The sequence below is a fragment of the Hibiscus syriacus genome, unplaced genomic scaffold, assembly GCF_006381635.1.
Source record: "Hibiscus syriacus cultivar Baekdansim isolate YM2019G1 unplaced genomic scaffold, ASM638163v2 tig00110327_pilon, whole genome shotgun sequence".
NCBI classification, from domain to species: Eukaryota; Viridiplantae; Streptophyta; class Magnoliopsida; order Malvales; family Malvaceae; genus Hibiscus; species Hibiscus syriacus.
The window spans coordinates 555,397-578,183 of NW_024062684.1; the positions used below are offsets into that span (position 1 = coordinate 555,397).

Consider the following 22,787-nt stretch of genomic DNA (forward strand, 5'->3'; position numbering starts at 1 on the left):
TATTTCTTTATGTAATTATGCCTCACTAAGTCTATGACTTAGCGTGTAAGTGTTTTTACACGTAGGTTTCGAAGAGCATGAGAATCAAGAATAGGAATTTGCAGATCAACATATCTCCACTCAGCGATCAGATCAGAAGGAAAGTCATAGTAGGTATTTTGTTGTATGTAGTGTGTTGGCATGTAAGAAAAGTGTTAGTTACAATGCTCTGATTAGTTTTGTCTGTTTGGTTAACTCTGTACAATGACAATGTTATTTTAATAAAAGTTTTAAATTTCATTGGTTTTCGTTAAAAGTTTAAAGTTTGAAAAGTCAATGTGACACCTCAGACTTGTATCCGGGTCGGATACGGGTTGAGGGTGTTACAGATACCGCTATTGTATGACCACAATACCCGCAATTGTATGACCACAATACCCGCAATTACCACAATAACAAACACTATGTCTGCAATCGCGATAAACACAACGCAACTAAAAATGAGATCACAATCGTTATTTAAATCCCTGATCGATAAATCATTTTATAACTTTTATTGTCGAGACTCAACAAAGAGTATTTGGGGTAAGTACAAGAGTATTTGTTTAAAAATAACTCTCAATCATCTGATAATGAATGCTCATACCTCTGACATTCATGGTGCTCGAACCCAAAGACCTTAAAAAGTAACAACGATTCTTTTACCACAAAAATCATTTGATTGATTAATAAATATAATTTAAATACTTAACCATCTTAAACACACATTCATCTTGAACATATATTCATATCATATACTCGTATTAAAGCTTAATATTAATCATAATAGAACTTTATTCTATAAACTTTTGACTTTCCCTTGCTTTTGGTGGTTTATGTGGCGTGACTAAAACGCCACCAGCTGCTCATGCTGAGAACAAAACATAATTAACAAAGAAAAAGAATACTGTTTTTGAAGCTGTTAGAAGCAAGACGATTTGCAAAAGCATAAAAAAGGGGTCAGTCAACTCATGATTTTAATTTCGCAAAGCTAACAATACTTGCAAAAAGTAAGGTCCAATGGGTGAGTGGTCCCTTCCAAATTCATTTTTTATTAGTATATAATAATAAGATAGTAAGGAGAGCCACACTTCCTTTAACAACTGATATTACTCAATAAATTTGATCCATTCCGAATTCTTAACTTCTTTTGATTTGACATTTGCATTAAGCAATTTACCACTTCAATGCCCCGTATGTTTCCACCAATGTCGTTAATCTAAGCTATTAATCTTTCTATTCGATGAATCAAGTTATGTGATTCTAAACTCCTCATCAAATTCATATCTTCATATATATTACATAACAATATTAATTATACTAAAATTTAATCAATAATTATATATATAAATATAATATGTAGTCAGTTGATAGGGCATCAGAATTCTTAAAAATCTTATGTTAAAGTAGGGATGTCAAAATTACCATGAGCTTAGGTTAAAGTGGAGATGTTAAAGTAGGGATATCATATCTCTATAAAGATTAATAATAATATTATTTTCTGTATAATATTTTTTAATATATATCCAATTTAATTTTTTAATTCATATAAAGAAGCTTCGTGGGTGCCATAAAATCGGAAGTAGAGTCCTACGCAGTTTGCAGTTTATTTCTAGGTATAAATTTATCATTAAATTCAATCTTTGTTTGTTCTTTGTATTTAAGTGAACTAAATCCTTGGGTTCTTATCAAGCTCTCCTCTTTTAAAAAATCAGTAATTCTCAGTCTTCAAGGTAATGCTTTTTCTCTCTTTTTACAGTTAAGTTTCCTTCGATTTTTCTTTTATTAATTAAGATGATCGACTTGGATTTTGTTTCATGCCTTGTTATGATTTCAGGCTTGAATCATGGGAGCTTGTTGTTCTAGTTTCCACATCAGGGAACATGAAGAAGATGGTTCCCTTTAAGACGTTTTTGATTCTATGTATTCGTTGTTCCAGTCTTATGAATTTGTCCTTATGCAGTTGACCGGTGTAAACAGCGATGTGCAATCCGATACCCCGGCTTTGAATTCTCAAGTCTCAGCCCCTCTGAGTTCCAATGCTGCAACTAATGATATACAGTCCGACAATACTGTCACATTGGCTCCAAGGGTCTTGCATTTCGGAGAAGATACCTCATGCTCCTTCGAGGAAAAGGATCATCAACAGATTAAAATACGGGAGAATGAATGTAAAGGAGACAAGTCGAGTGGACTTCAATGCGAAGGAAGACGGACGGTAGAGTCCCGGTTGAAGTTCTCAAATGAGAAACCTGAAGCTGAAGTTGCTTCTGCCTATGGATCATCAGAGGATAAGTATGGTTGTCCCACGTCTTAAAGGTAAATAAGCGCCTTTCGAATTGTTGATTCCTTAATCAGCTTATATTAGATATACATTGTCTTAATTCGACTGACTTCGCCTATCTATTTTCTGTCGCATAGTATGAACCTGAAAATCCACGAATAGTTTAATGTTCCCACAGTTACCACCTTGGTTGCATATACGAGTGGATGGAGAGATCAGCAAACTGTCCAGTTTGTGGAAATTAGGTAATGTGTTTCTTACAAGCTTCGGCAATTGTTCCATAATCCTTAAGATTTAACAGCTGTTTTAAGTTCTATCAACCATTACCGAACATTTTATTCTTGAGTGTTGAGAATCGAATACTAAATCAGGAACTTTTAGCTCCTCATATAATATGGTAGATGAACAATTCTAGTGTCATACTTCGTCTAGCATGCTTAGTTTGATTCATTTGACCTTTTCCTACAACATATGACTGATTATCGATTGAATTTGCAGAAGATGATGTTTGATGAAGCAGCTTGAAATCGGATCACCGGAGACACAAATACTGAACATTAACATGATTTTTGAATTAATTTTAAGGGTACATGTCAATAAGTTTCTTGGTTTGTACTTGTAGTTTGACAAGCAAGAATTACAGATTACTGCATTACCATTCATACAATGGTATTAAACAATGAATCTTTTTCCTGATGCAAATTGCCTTATGATAGGCACAGCAACTGATGATTAATAACTAGAGTAATACAAGATCCAGATATACACTTATCATCCGCATAGATACCTATATAACTATATATATAGATATGTATGCTAAGTTAATGCAGACATAAAGGCATAAGTCTTTATTAACATAAAGTCGTAAACCGAAAGCATTGATAAAATCGTACCGAATTTCAGGCAGCAAAGCATCCCAGATGGCATGAATAAATAGGTTCCAGAGTAAGATCAAGTTCATTCCTCCTCATTTCTGTTGCTTCTTCCTGGTATGTGCCACTGCATCAGTCAAATCTTTAACCGAGTTATTGTCACTTTCATTATAGACACTAGAAAATAGGTCCCAGATGGCATGAATAAGTACCCGATATTCAGACAGGGCGGAGGCTGTGGCAGCAGAAAGGATGATGAGTTGAGGCCATGGTCTTGCTGCCCCCACTGCGACTGCTGCTGCTGCTGCTGCTGCGCGACTGTCTTCTCCCTCTCCTTGATCTACACATGCAAAAGAGATTGCAAACGTCAAGATTCATACCTCGTGTTTACATTCCATATATCGAAATTCATACAATTGATTCAATAACGAAAACTGGATAAATTGATGGGGGAAAAACATGTCAAAGGGTAAGGTAGTCACCTGCTTTGCTAGCATGGTATTGTGCTCCTGTATTGCCTTCTCCTTCATATAGGCACCACAGATAAAGATGACATTTCAAAAACCTAAATCGATTTAGCTTCGAGTTCATATAACGCACAGCATATATGTTCTAAGTGTCCTTACCTTTCTTTGAAGCTCAGAGATTGACTCATACATGAGTTGGTTCTGCAGAAAAATTGAAAGGACACAAAATTCATCACTAAAGCAACAAGAAAACAAATCTAATGGTAAAGACAATATAATGGGGGGGGAAGAAGCATGCTTTTTTTGAACGAATAAGCTTAAGAGCAGTATCAAGCTGCTGTTCCAAATTCTGCAGCTCCTTCAGACTCAGTGAGTCCAATTCTTCTCCCATGTAATGCCTGGAGAACAAATAAAGCCCCCATGTAAGATATGGAAGTTTTGATTTTCAACTATACCGCTATAATATTCGTATTTGACACATATTCGGATATGATCAAATGAACTTATGCTAGTACGTACCTGTGATTTCTCTGTAAGAGCTCAACCTTAGCCTTAAGCCTATTGTAATCCATGGACCAGTTGCCCTGTCACAAACAGGTTTCAAATTCCAACACAATTTTCAGACCAAAATTATTGTACCGAAAGACAAAACCTAAGATTCTGTAATGAAACGACAGCTGTAACCATTAAAAAGCCGGGGGAAAACGTAAACTTCAAATCAGATAACCCCCCAAACCCTTTTTTGCTGTCAAAATGCCATTTGCAAACACTGTTATAATATAATTAAGATGGTAATCATCATGGAAACTTGCGAAACATCAACTGAGTGCAAGACGTATTTTGGTACCTGAGGATCAGACTCAGAAGCAACAAGCTGTCTCTCTGCATACGAATACCTTTCATAACGTTCAAGGATCGTTTCCATGCTGTTGCAGAAGATATCAGTCTCTAATGGACAGTATTTGCTTTCCCAAGTAAAACATATATACGCATGTGTATGTACAATCGTTTCTTTTCTTAAAAAAAAGTCATATCCTTTTCACGTGTATAGTTAGAATTTTTTTCTTAAATTTTCATGTATGTGTAGAATCTTTCAATATCATATTAGGGTAGTAGTCTTAATATCATCGGCTTTCGAACTTCAAACCCTGGACAATCTAATCCCTTTCCCATTATTAAAATATCTAGCTAAAAAATGAATAAAAATTGAACACAAATTGCAAAGATGTTCACCATTCTTGGTTACTAATTACTTTAGTTCTGATTGATATTATTAGGCCTGAAGTGGCATTGGTGACTTACAAATCACTTCATTAGCTTGTTTTAGGGTTATATGTAGCAACACTTGTTGATGAAGGGACATTGGAATTTCAAGAGTAAAAGTTATTCCTTTGTGCCCAAACCCTACTCTCTTCTTCTTCTTTTTTGCAAAAATCCTTATTTTTCTGAAAAAAATTGCTAAAATCCCTAATTTTAGAACAAAGGAAAACCCTTTTTTCTCAATACCATGTATATATATATGTATATGGGTTTTCGCAAACAATGTAGGCATAACCATGCTGTTATGGTCTTTCTTGTTTCTATCTTTAGAAGAAAATATGTTTCTCACCATGATTTTTTACTTTACAGATGCCAAAAGATGGAATTCTGTGCATTCAACAGATGCTTTGTATTTTCTCTTAATTGAGAAAGTTATAATTTGACCATCGGTTTGTATATATATATATATATATATATTATTTCTTCTTCTTCCATTGGTCGATAACTTTCTTTTACCCCCCAAAGGTTTCCATTCTTTTGCTACTTCAGCATCCCCGAAACACTTGTAAATTCCATTACTGATATAGTTATAGTCACGTTTTCAAGGTCTCCTTTTCGCGTGAAACTCATTAACATTCCCCTTAATTTCACCTGCTAAAACTTTTGCATGAAACCCAGGAAAGCTGCTGAAGAACTTTCAGCAGGTAAAAAGCAAGGAGAAAGTTTACCTGGAATCACTAGAGTATTCAAAGAGCTTCCCTTTGTGGGAGAAGACGATCAAAGCAACCTCAGCGTCGCACAAAATGGAGATCTCATGAGCTTTCTTCAGCAACCCAGATCTCCTCTTGGAGAAAGTGACTTGCCTGTTGATTTTGTTCTCGATCCTCTTCAACTGAACCCTACCCCTCCCCATGAGCAAAAAACCCAGAAAACGAAGAAGATGAAGATGGATGAAACTAATTCTATTTTCTTCCTGTTATTGTTTGGTAAATGTGAAGTGTTTAACTGGGAAAGCATGCACACATATATAGAACTGGAAAATGAAGAGAAACTAGAAAGAAAAAAACCTGAAAGTAGAAGTGGTATTAGGGGAAAGAGGAGAGGGTTTGGACTTTAGAGTTAAAAACCAGAGTGGTTTTTAGGGATGTGCTGTCGGATTCTCATTGGTTAGAACGTAACAGTTCAGTCGTTACCGTCTCGTTTTGGAACATAGCCTATAGATGCCGTCAGATATCTGTACGGAGACCCTTCGTTGTCACACACTTTCCAGCTGACGGCGGAGATCTTTCCCTCTTAAAACAAGATATTATATTATTATATGTGATTAATATGCCTTTAATATTTATTTTAATGGAACTCTAAAATGGTAATTTAATCTATTAACTATTTGTCTAGAATTAAATACCTGCAATTGAGGGTAGAGTTAGGGAGGTACATTAATTTTATGTAAAAGCTAGTGCTCGTGAATTAATATATTTAATGAGAGTGGTAGCATAGTAAATATCTTATTAGGAATCAAGTTTATCCATAAATCTGATTAGATTTGAAAATATATATTTTAAGTAAAAAATTGTATTTAATAATAAAAAAAATTATAAATTTAATCATTCAATTTTTTCTCACTCTTATTTTAATCAATATAATTAAAAAGTAATAGTTTACTCACTACTTGATTTCCTCGTATTTTGGTGATTATAATTCTTTTTTTTTTGGTGAAAAATCTTCAAGTTTTAAATTCTCTTTGATTTCTCGATAATGAAATATATTCTTTCAAATTCCAACAATGAAGGACGAGGAAACGAGTTGTATATCTTGATTCCATATTGATCGAATTATGCTTGTTATAAATCAGAATAGTTTAGGATTTTTTGTGTTTTAAAGTGATTTGAGTAAAACCTAAACTGATAGAGTGGTAGAAGATGATAAGATAAGTTGGTTGATATCTCGAGTTGTATGTAGTAACTCTATGTTGATTTGATGATAGATATTATAGTTTGAAATGGTTAAAGTTTCTTGAGTTTTGGACTTGGTGTTGAATTTTATGACTTTCAAGGTGACTTAGGAGAAATCTAAATTGATAGAATGGTAGACGACGATGAGTCAAGTTCAACGTACCTTGTGTTGTATATCTTGATTCCATACTGATCAAACAGTGGATATAGATCAAAATGGTTTAGAATTTATGAGTTTTGGTTTTAGGGTTGCATTTATTGAATTTTAAAGTAATTCAGGTAAAATCTAAACTGATAGAGTAATAGGATATGATGAAAAGAGTTCGTCGATATCTTGAGTGATTGGTGAATGATAATTGAAGCATTAGGGTGAAATAAGGATAAAATTTATCCTTTGAGAAAAAGGATAAAATGAAAAGGAATAAAGAAAGAGAAAATAATGTGGATGTCATGGTAACAAAATTCAATTTACATCAATACACATTATTGTAATGTTACTTTTTTTTTTTTACTTAATTCTCGAACGATTAAAATAGAAATAAAAAGATAATTAAATAATAAATTTACAATTTATATTGAAAATATGTAATTGAAATTCGATTCACCCTAGCGGAAATCAAGCAAAACAATTTTAATGGTAGTACAATTAATGTGCATGGTGACCTTAGAAGTTCGAGATAAAGACACCTCTTGGAGAGTATCATAGAAGTTTCTCGTTTCGACCCTCAACATTATGGTTAAATCTTTAATGGCAAAGGATGAAAATGTAAAAGGGAGAAAGGGTCAGGGGGTCGGTCGAAATTAATTTTCCAGTTTTGTACCCTTTTACTAGAATAGCAATTCTTCTTCTTCTTCTTCTTCTTCTTCTTCTTCTTCTTCTTCTTCTTCTTCTTCTTCTTCTTCTTCTTCTTCTTCTTCTTCTTCTATTATAATATTAAATTATATACGTAATGTAACAGTCATATTACAATAATTTTTAAGATCACTGAAATATCATGATTATGTTCGTAATTTAGAAACATAATACTCTTTCCGTCCTATTCTATATTATGCAAAGTCACAACGTTTCAATTATTTTCTTGATCACCCATTTCATTTCTCTCCCCCTTCTTACCAAATAAAGACACATTAGTAGTATTATTTGAGATTCCTCCGTATGAACTTATTCATGTTAAAAATGGATGACAAAGGAAAGTGACATGTCTTATTGAAGAAATAGAAACAAAGAAACACTGTTCGAAAACAGGTTCTATATGTAGACATAAATCTAGTGAAAAATAGGGCAGCCCTAGTCTAAAAGATGTCAAATCTTATCACAATAATTTTTTTCATCTTCATAGTGCCATACGCATTTTTGCTTTTGTTGTGCACAAATTTCATATCGCTGGCAATATGGTAACATATATAGCGAAACCAACGGAATCTCACCCTCGTGGGTTCAAATTCGAAGCATATATATATATATATATATATCATGATTCATTTACACAATGTAAAATTATTTTTGTTTTAAACATATTTAGAATTATTGGATGAGTGAAAACTTACACGGTGTAAATTTATTTTAATTTAAGACCGTTAGATGAACGAAAATAAATGATTGAGATTAACTCTTTATTTTCTCATTTCTTATTATTAATCTCATTCATTTATTTTCACCAGGTGTTCCAAATTCAAGTAAAAGTAAAACTAAAAGAATTTTATATTGTATAATCAAATATCCATATATATATATATATATATATATATATGCACATGTATGAGTGTATTTCCATTGTCACGCTGACTTTACACACACGTGAAGCAGTGGCAGTGGACAAAGCAATAAGTATCCTTTAGCTGGAACACGATGATATTCACTGTTTTTGGTCTTCATCAATGGTTCTAACCCTTGGGGGAAAAGTTCATTTGGAAAATGTGAAATGTCACCTTTTTTTTCCTGAGTAGTTATAAGAGTGTTGAGTCAAGTCTGATCATATATTTTTTTTCCTTGGATAAATTTTTCATCCACAGTGAAGAAGGAAACGATGAGTCTTTACATTATTAGTTTTTAGGGTTGAGTCAAAAGATTCGATTTTTTCCGAGTTGAATCGAGTTATACTCATCCTTAGCTAGGTATGCCCTTCTTTGAACAAAGCACGGGAGTAATTAAACACATATCATACGAGTAAACACTTGGTATTTTTACATTATTGGAGCTTCGCCCCATACTCCAAACTATGCATGCGTGCATCCGACATAAGAGATACAACAAAATATAGGTTGAAACATGGAATGTGCATAAATTATTCTAAATTTCTTGATTTCTAATCACTTTCATATGAGAAAATATAGAATCCTTTTAATTAAACCTCAAACAATCAAAGCATCCAACCAGGGATGAACCCACTTGGTGCAATTGCAGAGCCTATAGCAGTATCCTCATCTGTTATATTACTAGGATTATAACTGCACCGAGAAAAATAAATTTCAGAAGTACATAATTGACATAATCAGCAAAGAAATTAAAATACATACCCCATTTGCAGAGAAATGTCGCAATGTAGAGGCTCGAAAAATCCATCCGACTGAGGCGGCACCGGCGGTGGATGGTTGTGTGGAACGCTTTGCTCCCCAGTTTCCCAAGTCGATCGGATCATGGAACTACTTTCCTCCAGCTGCCAAAGTATTGCAAACGTACGTAGCAAATGCTATTAAGATCGATTACAGTCAATATCAGACGTAAAATATTAAGGCTTTCGAAGATTTTCTTTTACCTTCCTTCTCAAGTTTCTGTTGGTTTCCAGTAGGACTTCTTCCTGTATAAAGAATATATCAATGGCATTTGGTGGATCATATTCATACCTTTGTTGAAATATATTAACATACCTTTGTTTGCAGTTCAGAAAGTTGGTCGATCATCATCTGCATCTGCATTCATGAAAGAGAAAACTGAGATACTATTTTGTGACCTAAATCATCTAATTGAATGAAAAAAAGAAGTTGATTTTGATTACCTTTCTAGACCTGATTTTCCTCAATGAGAAGTCCAACTGATGCTCAACCTGCTCCAGTTCCTTGGTGCCCAAATCACCCAAATTCTCCCCAAGAAAATGTCTACACGTGACAAAAGTACATATTTTCCACATGAACAAGCAACTTATTTTATGAACAATATGACCAAGAGAGACGGTTTAATTCACCTCTGAGAATGCTGAAGGACCTCAACCTTTGCTTTCAGCTTCAGATATTCCTGGTACTTGCTCTGCTTGACGTAACATGCATCAGCACTTTTGGATTTTTTTTAGAGCCTGAGGCTGGTATAGAAGAGATTAATTTAATTCACCTGAGTGTCAATTTCTGATTGACCAGGTTCCAATGCTCCATAAGTGTAGCTATTGTACTTCTCAAGTATCTTAGCCATGTTGCTTCCATAAAACATGCAAAGGAAGGAGGTTAGTATATGACAAATCCGAACCAAACATGCGTGATCGGAGATGGACGCAGTATTTTATGTCTGTGGTGCAAACTTAAGATATTATATTAAAAGTTTTGTGGTACGAAATTAGATCATCAATAAAAATACAAAAAACATTTAAACTATATGAAAAGTTAAAATTTACAGGAAGTGTGATCGTATCTCAACACTCTTTGGTCTATCTCTACACGTGATGGTAGGAGAACTTGACATTCTCAGGAACTCTTCATACCTTTAAGCCAAGTCCTCGTCGGCAACATAGTGTGCGCCTTGATTCTTATAATTCTTCAAAGTTTTAGATTATTAGAAAACTATATGCTTGGCTAATTACTGGGACAAAAAGCACAAAGTATGGGTATTTTCTTTTGTCTTCTAAGAATTTACCTTTTGTTTTGTGTCTGTCATCTTTTACTTTTATGCTACCTTTTATTGGGGCAATTTTTGGCTACTTTATCCTTGATAAAATGCTTCTTTTACTCTTTGTTTTTGAAATTCAAGGTAGGGTTCATTGATAGAGAAAAAGAGTGAGGAAACTCATCAATTTCTAACAAAAAATCTATGACAGGACGGGATAAGGAGTTAAGTTTTATAAGCAAGTTCAGACATTTGTATATTAATATTATAAATGAAATAAAAGATTTATTCTTATAATAAATTTTGACAGTATTCATTCTAACTTGATTAACTATTAGATCAGTAAGCAATAATTATACCAAAAACTAGTCACAAACATATATAAGAATACAAAGACCTTTACATAGGAAATAATACCGCATCATGTATGCTATACAATTATATTATTATTTCAATAATAGTTTTTTCCTTGGAACTAATTTTTCTGAAATTTAATCATTTAATTGATTTATATAATATATTTTAGATAATATTCAAAGGAATAGAATGTTTCTCTCATTTGGTAATTGAAAATTTCTTATATATATATATATATATATATATATATATATATATATATATGAAAGCTTAAATATAATATTAAGATTTTATCATTTTTTTTGGTTTAAGATCTTCTAGAATTGAGTAAAGTCGGATTTTTTTATTAGTCTGGGATGATTACATGATAGTATATATTTAAAAGAGTTTTAGTAGTTTAACAATGAACGTTCAAATACCCCTGTAGATGTCGTGCTAGAACCCATAAACTCTAGAGATAACAATTATCCCTTTAACTACTAAGATCACTTGATTCTTACAATAAAGTCAAATTCTTATATAGGATCAAAACTCTTCCAAAACTAATTTTCTTAATCTATAAGAAAAAAATTAAATTCTTTAACACTCGACTCAAATACATAAATTTCATAATTAACTCTAGAAAGTTAGGAACGAAAGATAAATGTATAGATACTGCAATAAGACAAAGACACACATGGCATAACAATAAGAGGACAATGTATTATACAAGCAAATATGTGAAGATCAGTTAAAGATATTGTCCAGACAATGTATTATATGTGTAACCGTGTCAAGAAGAGTCAAAGATATTGTCCTTATACATGTTCATATCGATGTGTACATGTGTTGAATGTCTTTTGGTTAAAGGTTGGGCTCATTTGTAGCAACATCAAATGATGAAACAAGATAAAGATACCTTAAAGCTGCAATGGATTTCTACGTTTTAAGCTAACTATTTCACTTATTCAAAGATGGCAACATCATTTTACATTTCCCAAGACCCTTAATCATCCCTCCCAAGCCATCATCAAACCGTGTGCAGAACAACTTCAAACACTAAAAGGGCAAACTTTTCCTATGAAAACGAATCTGCACTAATTCCATGAAATCATGTATAAATAGATCTCTGTGAACAACATATCCATGAAGAAGAAGATGATGATGAAACACTAAACTGATTCAAACCCATGACTTAAAATCAACAGCAACAACAAAGGGAAATGAAAACAAAGAAAAGCAGATAACCCAGATTGAGATTTTTCAAAGAAAACCAGATATATATATATATATATTATATATACCTAGAAGTGCTGCAAAACTCATAGAGCTTGCCACGATTGGAGAAGATGATGAGAGCAACCTCGGCATCGCAAAGAATCGAGAGCTCATAAGCCTTTTTCAGCAACCCATTCCTCCTCTTTGCAAACGTTACTTGTCTGTTTATCTTGTTCTCGATCCTCTTCAATTCCACTTTCCCCCTCCCCATTACTGCAATATTTTTATTATGAAACGAAACAGAAACCCAAATTCCCTGATCTCTTCTATTTAGGGCAACAAGGTGTACCTCTTCTTTTTGTTGTTGTTTATGAGAATGTATGAGGGAAGTCTAATACACCATAGCTATTAGGTTTTCACTGTTTCGTACCTGAAAGAGAAAAAGGTGGGGAACAGTAGCGTTTTAATGTATTTATCTTCTTCCAGGGCCTTTAACTTTTAGCTAGCTTAAAAACTACATCCCTACCATCGCCACCTACATATTTATACTTCATAATATTTCTTCACGTAGCAATACGGAGTTTGATTAATTATATGTAAAGTTAAGTCCTGTCAGATCTTTAAACACAGTTACAATCTTTCAATATTTCATTCAACTTTAGATTAAGTTTTATTTTAGTCGTTCAAGTTAATCTAATAACCATTGAATGATCTTAATGGTTAAAGAATATTATTTTTATTTGAGATGTTAGATTCTAACAGCTGCATCTATAATGTATATGTGTATTATTTATGGTTAAGACTTAAGATTATAAATATATATTATATTGTACTCACCCCAAATAATTTTTAAAAAAAAGCTATTTTAATTATTTATTTCTCAAATTAAATATTTATTATTAAATCATTAACAATTAAATGACATATGAAAGTTAAATAAATATTTTTTTGTTATTTTTTCACATTTTCTTCATCAAATATAAGATTTTCTTCAATTTTAATTGTCACTAGAAATTGTCATTATGTGATGTATTTTTATGTCACTCTAGACAATAGTGTTGGATCTAGAAATTAAAAAATAGGTTCAAAATCTTAATTATCACTAAAAATCATCGTTTTCGATCTATTTTAAGAAAAATGGGTATGCAAATTTCTTTTTTTTTTTAATTTCCCTTTATATATTAAATTAGATTTAGTAGTTAATCACTATTATTTATCACTCTACCGTTTAGATTTTTTTCAAAATCTTTTTTAAAACTCACAATTAAATATAGAAAATTCACTATTTTGAGGTTTAAGGACTTTATTAAATTTAAGGGATTTTGGATGTTTGTTTTAACATTTAAATTGCGAGAAATATTTTTCTAATAAGAAAAACAACGTATCTTGAAATCGATCTCATTGAATGGTCCCTATATGAGATTGAAGCATTTAAAGACTGAATATTTGTATGTATTTTCATCAATTTAAGTGGAATTCGTGTAAAATTAAACTTAACAAAAAAGAGAGAGAAATATGAACGTCTTAATATTACTTTTTGTCAAAACAAAGATAGAAAATAAACAACGATGGTTGGAGTGATTTAGGACCTTTTATAAAAAGACATACGAATACAATGATCATGTTATTCTATCATCAATAATCTTACAATCTAGTGTTATAAATAATTATTTTTTATAATTTGATGATTAAAATAAATTAAACCCTAAATTTAGTGATTACTAACGCAGTGTACCTACTATTTTCCTATTCAATATATATATATATATAAGTTAACTATATCTAAATCAAATTAATTTTTTAACGAAATTAAAATTCTCTCAATATTATTTTTCTTGGGAAAGATATCAAATATATATACTCGTGAGACATCCGACATCCGACATCCGACATCCTACTATTCGATGGTCAAGCTTTGCTTTTTATCTTCTTCTTTAATTTTTATTTTTGTTGGTTGATTTAGTTTGAGTTGACAACTTGACTTAAACATCAACCTTAAACATTTCCTACTTATTAAGTTGGGTCGAACTAGAATTTCAGTCTACTCAAATATGATTTGAATATAATCTTTTTTTTATTTAGTTATAATATTATTCATGATCGGGTCAAATATTTTTTACATTGAATTCAAATTTAATTTGATCTGATTTTTATAAATTAATGTCCTAATTTATAAAATTAGGATCAAATATCCGTTCCTACTTATGACAATGGCCATTATACTCCTAACAAGATACTTTTAGTTACCACAATTATCTTTGGTTTGAAAACTTGTCTAAAATTTATAGACGATAAGACTGATTGATTTTAGTAAGATTATTTATCATATCGATAAAATTAAATAAAATATATATATATTGACGTGACATGATTGTTTCATATGATGGAATTTTTGGTTCAAAGAATATGATGTTTCTAAAAAGTAGGCAGGAATTGGTTCCTAAAATCCTAAACATTGGTTAGTATAATCAAAGGCAAGATAGTCAAAGGATGCTTAGTATAAATAATCGTATCTGATCCACATTTTATCTGTTATGTGATATAATTTTCTAACCGTAAAAAATAAGACTCTCTTGCTTTGGTTAATATGTGCTCTAAGTCCCTGTATTTTTTATACATTTAGAATTTAGTTTTCTAACTTTTTTAAATTTCAAAATTCAAGTCTAATTATTAATACTGTTAAAAATCTTGAGAGAAAATTGACGAAAAAACATTAAACCGCGATTAATTATCCTTAAATTATCGCTTTTGAAATTAACTAAATTACGACCAATTTCACCTAATGTCCTTAAGGGACCAAACTGATGACTAACGTTATAAAGATGGGTAAAGTTTCAGACATCGAAGATGCTTGGTATGGCTGTCGAGTGATGATGTTGTCATCCATCTTTTTATGAATTACAATCATATGTGCCCCAAAATGTTTTAATGGTTACCCTCCCCCGAGATAATCGTCTTCTTTAAAGATCTTTTGTCCTAAACTTTTCTATGGGCAGATTACTCTATAGGTTCGGTTTGAATTATGGATTAACTATTTAACTCTTTCAAGAGTACACATTGTGAGAGAATTACTTACATTATTGAAGATGAATATAGGGATGGAAATATCTGGAAGTTGTTGCGGAAGACGACTATCGGATAGAGCAAATTTGCAACTGATCATTTGAGAAAACAAGAAATAAAGATAAAGAAGACACAAAATTTACGTGGAAACCCCTAAAATAGGGTAAAAACCACGGGCAACGGTAGAATAATTTCACTATGAGAAAATAGGAATTACAACTTCTCTCTATCTACCAAGGAGAAAACAATGATAATTTTCTCTTAATAAAAAGGAGAAAACAACTATCAAGAAACTCTCTAAATTCTCTAGTATTGGAAGAAAGCTAGAATGCTTTGGGATGGTTTTGAAGCTAAATGAGCTAGGGTATTTATAGTTGAAGCTTAAGGACTAATTTGTAAATATCCTAAATTACAATGACTAAAAATGATTTTTCCATTTTCTAAAAAATTCAACAAATGCTAGCTAATTTTCGGTGCCATTAATTGTGCACTTTCGGTGCCATGTGCACCACCTAGCTTGACTTTTCAACAATCTCTCACTTGAAGATTTGATAGGAACAATCATATCTTCACACCATTCTTTCTACCTTGTACCTTCATGTTGCTTACGTCTCTGACAGGCCACAAGAGGATCGACACCAAGTAAATTTATCAGCATTGATCGCCTTCGTCATGAAATCTGCTATGTTGTCTTTGGTATGAATTTTCTGCATATCTATTGTTCCTTCTTCTACCTTTTCACGAATGAAATGATATTGAACTCGTATGTGCTTTGTCCTTGAATGAAATGTTGGATTCCTTGCTAAATGCAAGGTGCTTTAACTGTCACAAAACAAAGAGATATACTCTTGGTTGTGCCCAAGCTCCTCCAATAACATCTTCAACCAGATTGCTTCTTTACTGGCTTGTGTAACTGCTACATATTATGCCTCTGTTGTGGATGTAGCCACAACTGACTGCAATTTTGAAACCCATCTTACAACTCCACCATCAATTTTGAACACATATCCTGTAGTAGATTTGCTTTTATCCAAATCCCCTCCATAGTCAGAATCAACATACCCATTGATAAGTAAATTTGATCCTTCGTAACATAATGCAATATTTGAGGTCCATTTGATGTATCTCAGGATCCTCTTTATTGTATTCCAATTCTCTTTGTTTGGATTCGCCATGTATCGACTAACCACTCCCACTACTTGTGCAATGTCTGGTCTTGTGCATATCATAACGAACATTAAACTTCCCACTGTCGATGCATACGGTACTCGAGATATCTCCATCCTCTTTTCTTCACTGTTAGAACTCATACTGGAGGATAATTTGAAGTTAATAGGAAGAGGGGTAGAAATTGGCTTACAATCTTGCATGTTGAATCGTGACAAGATCTTCAACAAGTAATTCTTTTGTGAAAGCCAAATCTTCATATTACTTCTGTCTCGATGAATATGCATCCCTAGAATCTTGTTTGCTGATCCCAAGTCCTTCATTTCAAATTCCCTAGCCAGTTGTGCCTTCAATTCTTTAATATGATATTTGTTGGGTCTTGCAACCAACATGTCATCCATATACAACAACAATATAACAAAATCGTTATCATCAGACCTCTTGAAATAAGCACAAGGGTATGCATTAAGTCTGTTGTATCTAAGGCACATAATGAAGGAATCAAATCTCTTATACCAATACCTCGGTGCCTGCTTTAGACCGTACAAAGATTTGTTCAACCTACAAACCAAGTTCTTCTTTTCTTTTTCTTCAAAACCTTCAGGCTGGAGTATGTAAATCTCTTCTTCAAGATTTCCATGAAGAAAAGCTGTTTTAACATCTAGCTGCTCTAGATGTAAGTTCAATGTAGCACACATTGCAAAAACAACTCGAACTGTTGTTAGTCGAACAACAAGAGAAAAAACTTTCATTGAAATCAATACCTTCTTTCTCGGCATATCCTTTGACCACCAGTCTTGCACGATACCTCTCCACTTGATCGTCACCATTTCGCTTGATTTTGAAGACCCATTTGTTACCAATTGGCTTCTTTCCTTGTGGTAGTGGCACAAGGTCCCATGTATTATTTTTATGAAGGGCTTCGATTTCTTCTTGCATCGCCATCATCCACAGTGAAGCATCTGAGCTGTTTATTACCTCCTGGTATGTTGATGGCTCACCGTTCTCTGTTAAAAGGTAGTATGTAATATTACCTTCATAATCTGAGTACCAATTGGGACGTCTTCTCACACGATCTGATTGACGAGTTGTTGGAGCTTCAGAACTCTCTTGTTCTTGTTCATCGTGTGATGGTTCTGCTTCAGAAGAATCTCCTTGTTCAACCTCTTTTTCCACATGTATATGTGTAGTCTCTGACTTTTCAGCGCTATCATCGTCTTATTTTCTTTGTAGTTTATCCTCTACAAAGATAACATCCCTGCTGATGATCACTTTGCGGGCAGTGGGATCCCACAAGCGAAACCCCTTTACACCATCAGCATACCCCAAGAATTTACATTTCCTGGATTTTGGATATAGCTTTAAGATTTCTTGGGAGTTGTACATCACGTAAACAAAACTTCCAAATACACGGAGGTTTGAATAATCAACTGGTTTACCAGTCCACATCTCCATTGGTGTCTTCAGCTCTATTGCAGTTGATGGAGCTCGATTCACCAAATAACAGGAGATATTGACTGCTTCTGCCCAGAATAATTTTTCTAGGCATGCATCCTAAAACATTGTTCTTGTTCTTTCTAACAAGGTTCTGTTCATCCGCTCTGTCACTCCATTTTGTTGAGGAGAGTTCGCCACTGTGAACTGTCTTTTGATGCTTTCTTTCTTGTAAAAGTCATCAAATTCTTCACTTGTATATTCTCCTCCATTATCTGTTCTGAAACACTTGATCTTATTTCCAGAATCAAGTTTCACCCGCGCTTTGAAGTTTTTGAATGTGGAAAACACATCTGACTTCTTCTTAATAGGGTACACCCAACATCTCCTGGAGTAGTCATCAATAAATGAGACAAAATATTTTGCTCCGCCTAGGGATGTAACTAGTGCTTGTCATACGTCATAGTGAACCAATTCTATAACACTTTTGCCTCTAGAATTTGATGTGTTGAATTTCAACCGGTGTTGCTTATTTATTATGCAATGCTCACACAAAGTAAGTGATACCTTTGTTAAGTCTGGAAGTAGCTTTTGCTCCACAAGGACTTTCATTCCTTGTTCTGACATGTGTCCAAGTTTCTGATGCCATAGCATTGCAGAATCTGAACTACATGAGGCAACATAGGCTTCTGCTTTTAGCAAAGTTTCTCCCTTCAGCATGTACAAGTTTGCTGCTATCTTTTCACCTTTCAACACCACAAGCGCTCCACGGAACACATTCATGATTTAATTCCGTGTTTCAATCTTACTTGCATTATTATCCAACAATCCGTAGGATAATAAATTTTTCTTCAGGCCTTTCACGTGGCGCACATCTCGAACAACTTTAATTTTTCCATACATCTTCAATTTGATGGTTCTCATGCCAATGATCTATAAGGCATGATCATTGCAACTATACACAGATCCTCATGAGACAGGTTCATAATGATGGAACCATTCTCTTCTTGAGGTCATGTGATATGTTTCTCCCAAATCAATGCCATATATCTGCAAATCTTTTTCTGCCTTCCACGGTGGTTGACGCTTCACAACATAGAGCTTCTCCATCATCTGAAGTGTTTGCGGTATTGCCTTGTGGATTGGAGTTTTTATTTAGACTCCAACAATCCTTTTTCAAGTGACCATTCTTTCCACAGTTGTAGCACTTTAAATTCTTCTTACTTCTCGACTTTGATCTACCATGTTTGTGACTGCTGCTTTGGCCACGTTCCATTGATCTTCCTCTCATCATTGTCAACGTTTCTGCTTGTTGCAGATTTACTTGTATGTCTTCTTTGTTCTTACGCCGATTTTCTTCTTGTAGAACAACAGTTGCAACATCATCGAATACTAGACTGGTGACATTACTGTTTGTCAAGTTGATGATGAGTTGATCATACGAATCAGGTAGACTTTGAAGTAGAAGTTCAGCACGTTATTTTTCTCCTATTGTACATCTTAACGATGTAAGCAGAGAAAATAATGTGTTCAGTGTGTTTAAGTGCTCCGTCACTGAAGTAGATTATGGCATCCGGAGAGTATACAATTTCCTCTTAAGGAAAATTTTATTGTGCAACGATGTGGCCTCGTACAATTTGGTGAGATGATCACATATCTCCTTAGTTGTCTTCTTCTCCTCGATGCTTGACAATACTTCATCTGCTAATGCTAGATAAAAGTTTGCCATAGCATTCCCGTCAATTTCGATCCATTTGTTGTCATCTGTGAAATCTACCGGCCTTTCACTGATAGCTGTTATATACCCGTCTTTCCTCAGGATGACATTCATCTTCAATTTCCACAATGAGAAATTTCTCTCATTAAATTTTTCAATATTAAATTTCGTTGTCATAGCTTCTATTACGGATAGCTCCCAATATTTCACTATCGTGAATAGTTCTCTGGAACCTTTAAAGAATGGGTAATAACTTCTTACTTTCTTATGTTTGAGGATCCACCTTTTGGTGACAACCACAAAGACAATAAACAGATATTACACACTCAAATCTAGCTCTGATACCAATTGTTGCGGAAGACAACTATCGGATAGAGCAAAATTGCAACTGATAATTTGAGAAAATAAAAAATAAAGATAAAGAAGACACAAAATTTACGTGGAAACCCCCTAAATAATATAAGGTAAAAACCACGGGCAACGGTAAAAGAATTTCACTATGAGAAAATAGGAATTACAACTTCTCTCTATCTACCAAAGAGAAAACAATGATAATTCTCTCTTGATAAAAATGAGAAAACAACTCTCAATAAACTCTCTAAATTCTCTAGTGTTGGAAGAAAGTTAGAATGCTTTGGGATGATTTTGAAGCTAAATGTGCTAGGGTATTTATAGTTGAAGCTTAAGGACTAATTTGTACATACCCTAAATTACAATGACTAAAAATGATTTTACCATTTTCCAAAAAATTCAACAAATGCTAGCTAATTTTCGGTGCCATTAATTGTGCACTTTCGGTGCCATGTGCACCACCTAGCTTGACTTTTCAACAGAAGCCACCACCAGAGATTATTTGTTTTTCGTCGGTCGAAATATTTAGATAGATTCTTTTACTATCGAAACTTTCATGGAATTCATATTCTTTGGGTATAAGTGTCATAGTCTCCGAGCTAGCTATAGTTTATAGACAAGACTCACATAATCTACCAAAGTAAAATTCAAGATTCGACGTTCAGATCTCTTTAACCTGCTAAACTACAGTAGTAATACTTACTCTATGTCTGACATTATCAACCAAGGTCATTAGAAATATCCCTAAACTATAACAGAGATAAGGATCCCCTCCACACTCTCCTTATTCACCCTTTTCTTTCTCCTTACGCCTTTATCTCTCCCATAAAGAAATACTAGCTAACGACTGATACCTCATTGACTTAGACTCTACACCCAAACCAAAAAGGATGAACTGTCAATGGTCAACGAGACAAATTTGTTGCCATCAATAGAAACATGTCGAGTTAAGTTAGATTTTCAGTTAATTCGAATCAATTCGAGTAGTACACCCCTCCACCAGAATATGATCCAAATTTAGGGAGAACACATGCAACTCGAAACTCGAGCTGATAAGCATATCCATCCACCATTCTTCTTCTTCTTCTTCTAAATTCATATTCAGATCGAATTCGAGTTTAGAGTGAAAAGTACTCAACCAGAGAATAATAATATATTTTATCTTATGTATTTAGGAATAATTATTATACTCAATATGTGTGTGTGTGTCAAATCAAATCTAGTGAAGTTTTTACCTTAAAATTTTGGTTGAATTTCAGGTTAAATGGAACTTCTCTAAATCTGAATCAAATTGAATGACGAATAAAGAGATATTATATTTGAATCATATTCAAATAGACCAAATATTTAGCACAACCTAATTCATGATCATTATTGATCAACACGCATTCATACAAGTACAAATAGTTAAATTAATATAATGCACAAATGCTAACGAGTATTGGTATAAGTGGTTGAGATTTAGGAATTTGAGTTTGTAAGTCCAAGTTTGAATCCTACTATTGTCAATTTCGGTGGGCAATCTTTATATCCCGATTAGATCTTAGGTATGTCATGACTTTGAACTAGAGGAACCACCCATGATCTAAACTTTTCAGCTACCAAAAAAATATAATGCACAAACAAAATTGTAAATACAATAAATACATTTACACGACATAACTACAAATAGAATCTATTACAAAATAAAAATAAACGGAATGTCAAGCAAATATATCCAGACAAAACTTAATACTATAAGATTTAAATTAAATTAAATTTTAGATTAAAAAACTAAATACATATATATGTGTATTTTATAAAACTCATACTTTTATCTTGCGCGCCGCCTATATATATATTCCAAATCTTAGGATTTACAGGCAAACTCAAAGGGGCGTTGGACAGGCCCTTGGATAATAGTGAAATTGTGTTTTTGGACCCCTCATAAAAATTAGTAATTCAATTTAGCCCTTTTAATATTTTTTTGACATGCTTTTCTTATCGATCCTATAATAATATAGCACCCATCCATCCATGGATACATGTATGTATAGGGATGATAAATTAGGGAATCGATCAAAACCCCAAGCATGGGCCCTTTGGAGAATGAAAAGAGATAGGATAGGGGCATGGAAGACTTGCATACATGATAGACAGCAAGATTCATGGCATCAACCTTTTCTTTTGGGTGAAAAGCTGATAATGTTAGTCACAACATGACATTTTATCCACGTTATTTTATTACCGTTTATAATTATAACCATCAATAACATCATACAATAAATAACAACAGAAATAAGCAAAGAAATAAAAAGAAAAAGTGAAATGAAAACTATCTATCTCAACCCTCAAAACTTTCCAATGAATGGAACTACTGCCACTTAATCCAAATAATAAAACAGTTATATTTGTGATTAAAAATCAGCATAGTTTTATTTCTTTTATTTTCTATAAATATTATGTGATAAATATAAAATAGTATATGTATATAATCTTTTTTAATTATTTATAACATATGATTTTTATGAATATAATTACTCGAACTTAATATCTTAAAATAAAATAACGAAAATATATAATATTGTAATCGGTGATTGGTTATTTTGAGCCTGACTTTATTTCTTTGGATAATAAAAGCAATTTATTAAAAAAAACGAAAATAACACTTTATGTGTTTATTTTTTATTTTTTATTTTGTTGGGGGAAAAAGCATGCAAATGCAATCACAGTCAAGGAGACAGTGATATTGGATTAGGAAACGTGTCGAGCTATGACTGGTTAGTACACTCGATCGAACATCTTCTTTCCTTCTTGGGTTTATAACTTGTCTTAAACAGTTCTGCCTGAGCAACCTG

General features: G+C 33.0%; 2 protein-coding genes across 3 annotated transcripts; both read right to left on the reverse strand.

Annotated features, from left to right (window-relative positions):
- Positions 1 to 3,048: 3,048 nt before the first annotated feature.
- Positions 3,049 to 5,945, reverse strand: LOC120118188 (agamous-like MADS-box protein AP1). The gene is made up of 8 exons (XM_039138310.1): positions 5,630 to 5,945; positions 4,489 to 4,567; positions 4,161 to 4,225; positions 3,940 to 4,039; positions 3,801 to 3,842; positions 3,657 to 3,698; positions 3,387 to 3,514; positions 3,049 to 3,301 (listed from the first exon to the last, which is right to left on the reverse strand). The coding sequence occupies exons 1-8, from the start codon at positions 5,812 to 5,814 to the stop codon at positions 3,202 to 3,204; spliced, it is 741 nt and encodes a 246-aa protein (XP_038994241.1). The 5' UTR covers positions 5,815 to 5,945; the 3' UTR covers positions 3,049 to 3,201.
- Positions 5,946 to 8,998: 3,053 nt separating this feature from the next.
- LOC120118189 (MADS-box protein 04g005320-like) lies at positions 8,999 to 12,639 on the reverse strand. Of its 2 annotated transcripts, none has more exons than XM_039138312.1 (8): positions 12,305 to 12,639; positions 10,179 to 10,257; positions 10,036 to 10,097; positions 9,850 to 9,949; positions 9,722 to 9,763; positions 9,610 to 9,651; positions 9,371 to 9,510; positions 8,999 to 9,301 (listed from the first exon to the last, which is right to left on the reverse strand). In XM_039138312.1, exons 1-8 carry the CDS (start codon positions 12,487 to 12,489, stop codon positions 9,214 to 9,216), a joined length of 738 nt encoding a protein of 245 aa, XP_038994243.1. In that variant the 5' UTR covers positions 12,490 to 12,639; the 3' UTR covers positions 8,999 to 9,213. The 2 variants fall into 2 exon arrangements, with proteins under 2 accessions (XP_038994243.1, XP_038994242.1); XM_039138311.1 differs by having other exon boundaries at positions 10,179 to 10,260.
- Positions 12,640 to 22,787: the final 10,148 nt, after the last annotated feature.

Excerpts from the sequence above, each read along its gene's own strand:
- LOC120118188 (XM_039138310.1), bottom strand. The coding sequence starts at position 5,814 with ATGGGGAGGGGTAGGGTTCAGTTGAAGAGGATCGAGAACAAAATCAAC. Across the intron at positions 3,843-3,939 it reads AGCTTATTCGTTCAAAAAAA|AACCAACTCATGTATGAGTC; the intron begins GCATGCTTCTTC and ends ATTTTTCTGCAG. Across the intron at positions 3,515-3,656 it reads ATACCATGCTAGCAAAGCAG|ATCAAGGAGAGGGAGAAGAC; the intron begins GTGACTACCTTA and ends TTGCATGTGTAG.
- LOC120118189 (XM_039138311.1), bottom strand. The coding sequence starts at position 12,489 with ATGGGGAGGGGGAAAGTGGAATTGAAGAGGATCGAGAACAAGATAAAC. Across the intron at positions 10,261-12,304 it reads GAGTTTTGCAGCACTTCTAG|CAACATGGCTAAGATACTTG; the intron begins GTATATATAATA and ends GTTTTATGGAAG. Across the intron at positions 9,764-9,849 it reads GGAAAATCAGGTCTAGAAAG|ATGCAGATGATGATCGACCA; the intron begins GTAATCAAAATC and ends TCATGAATGCAG.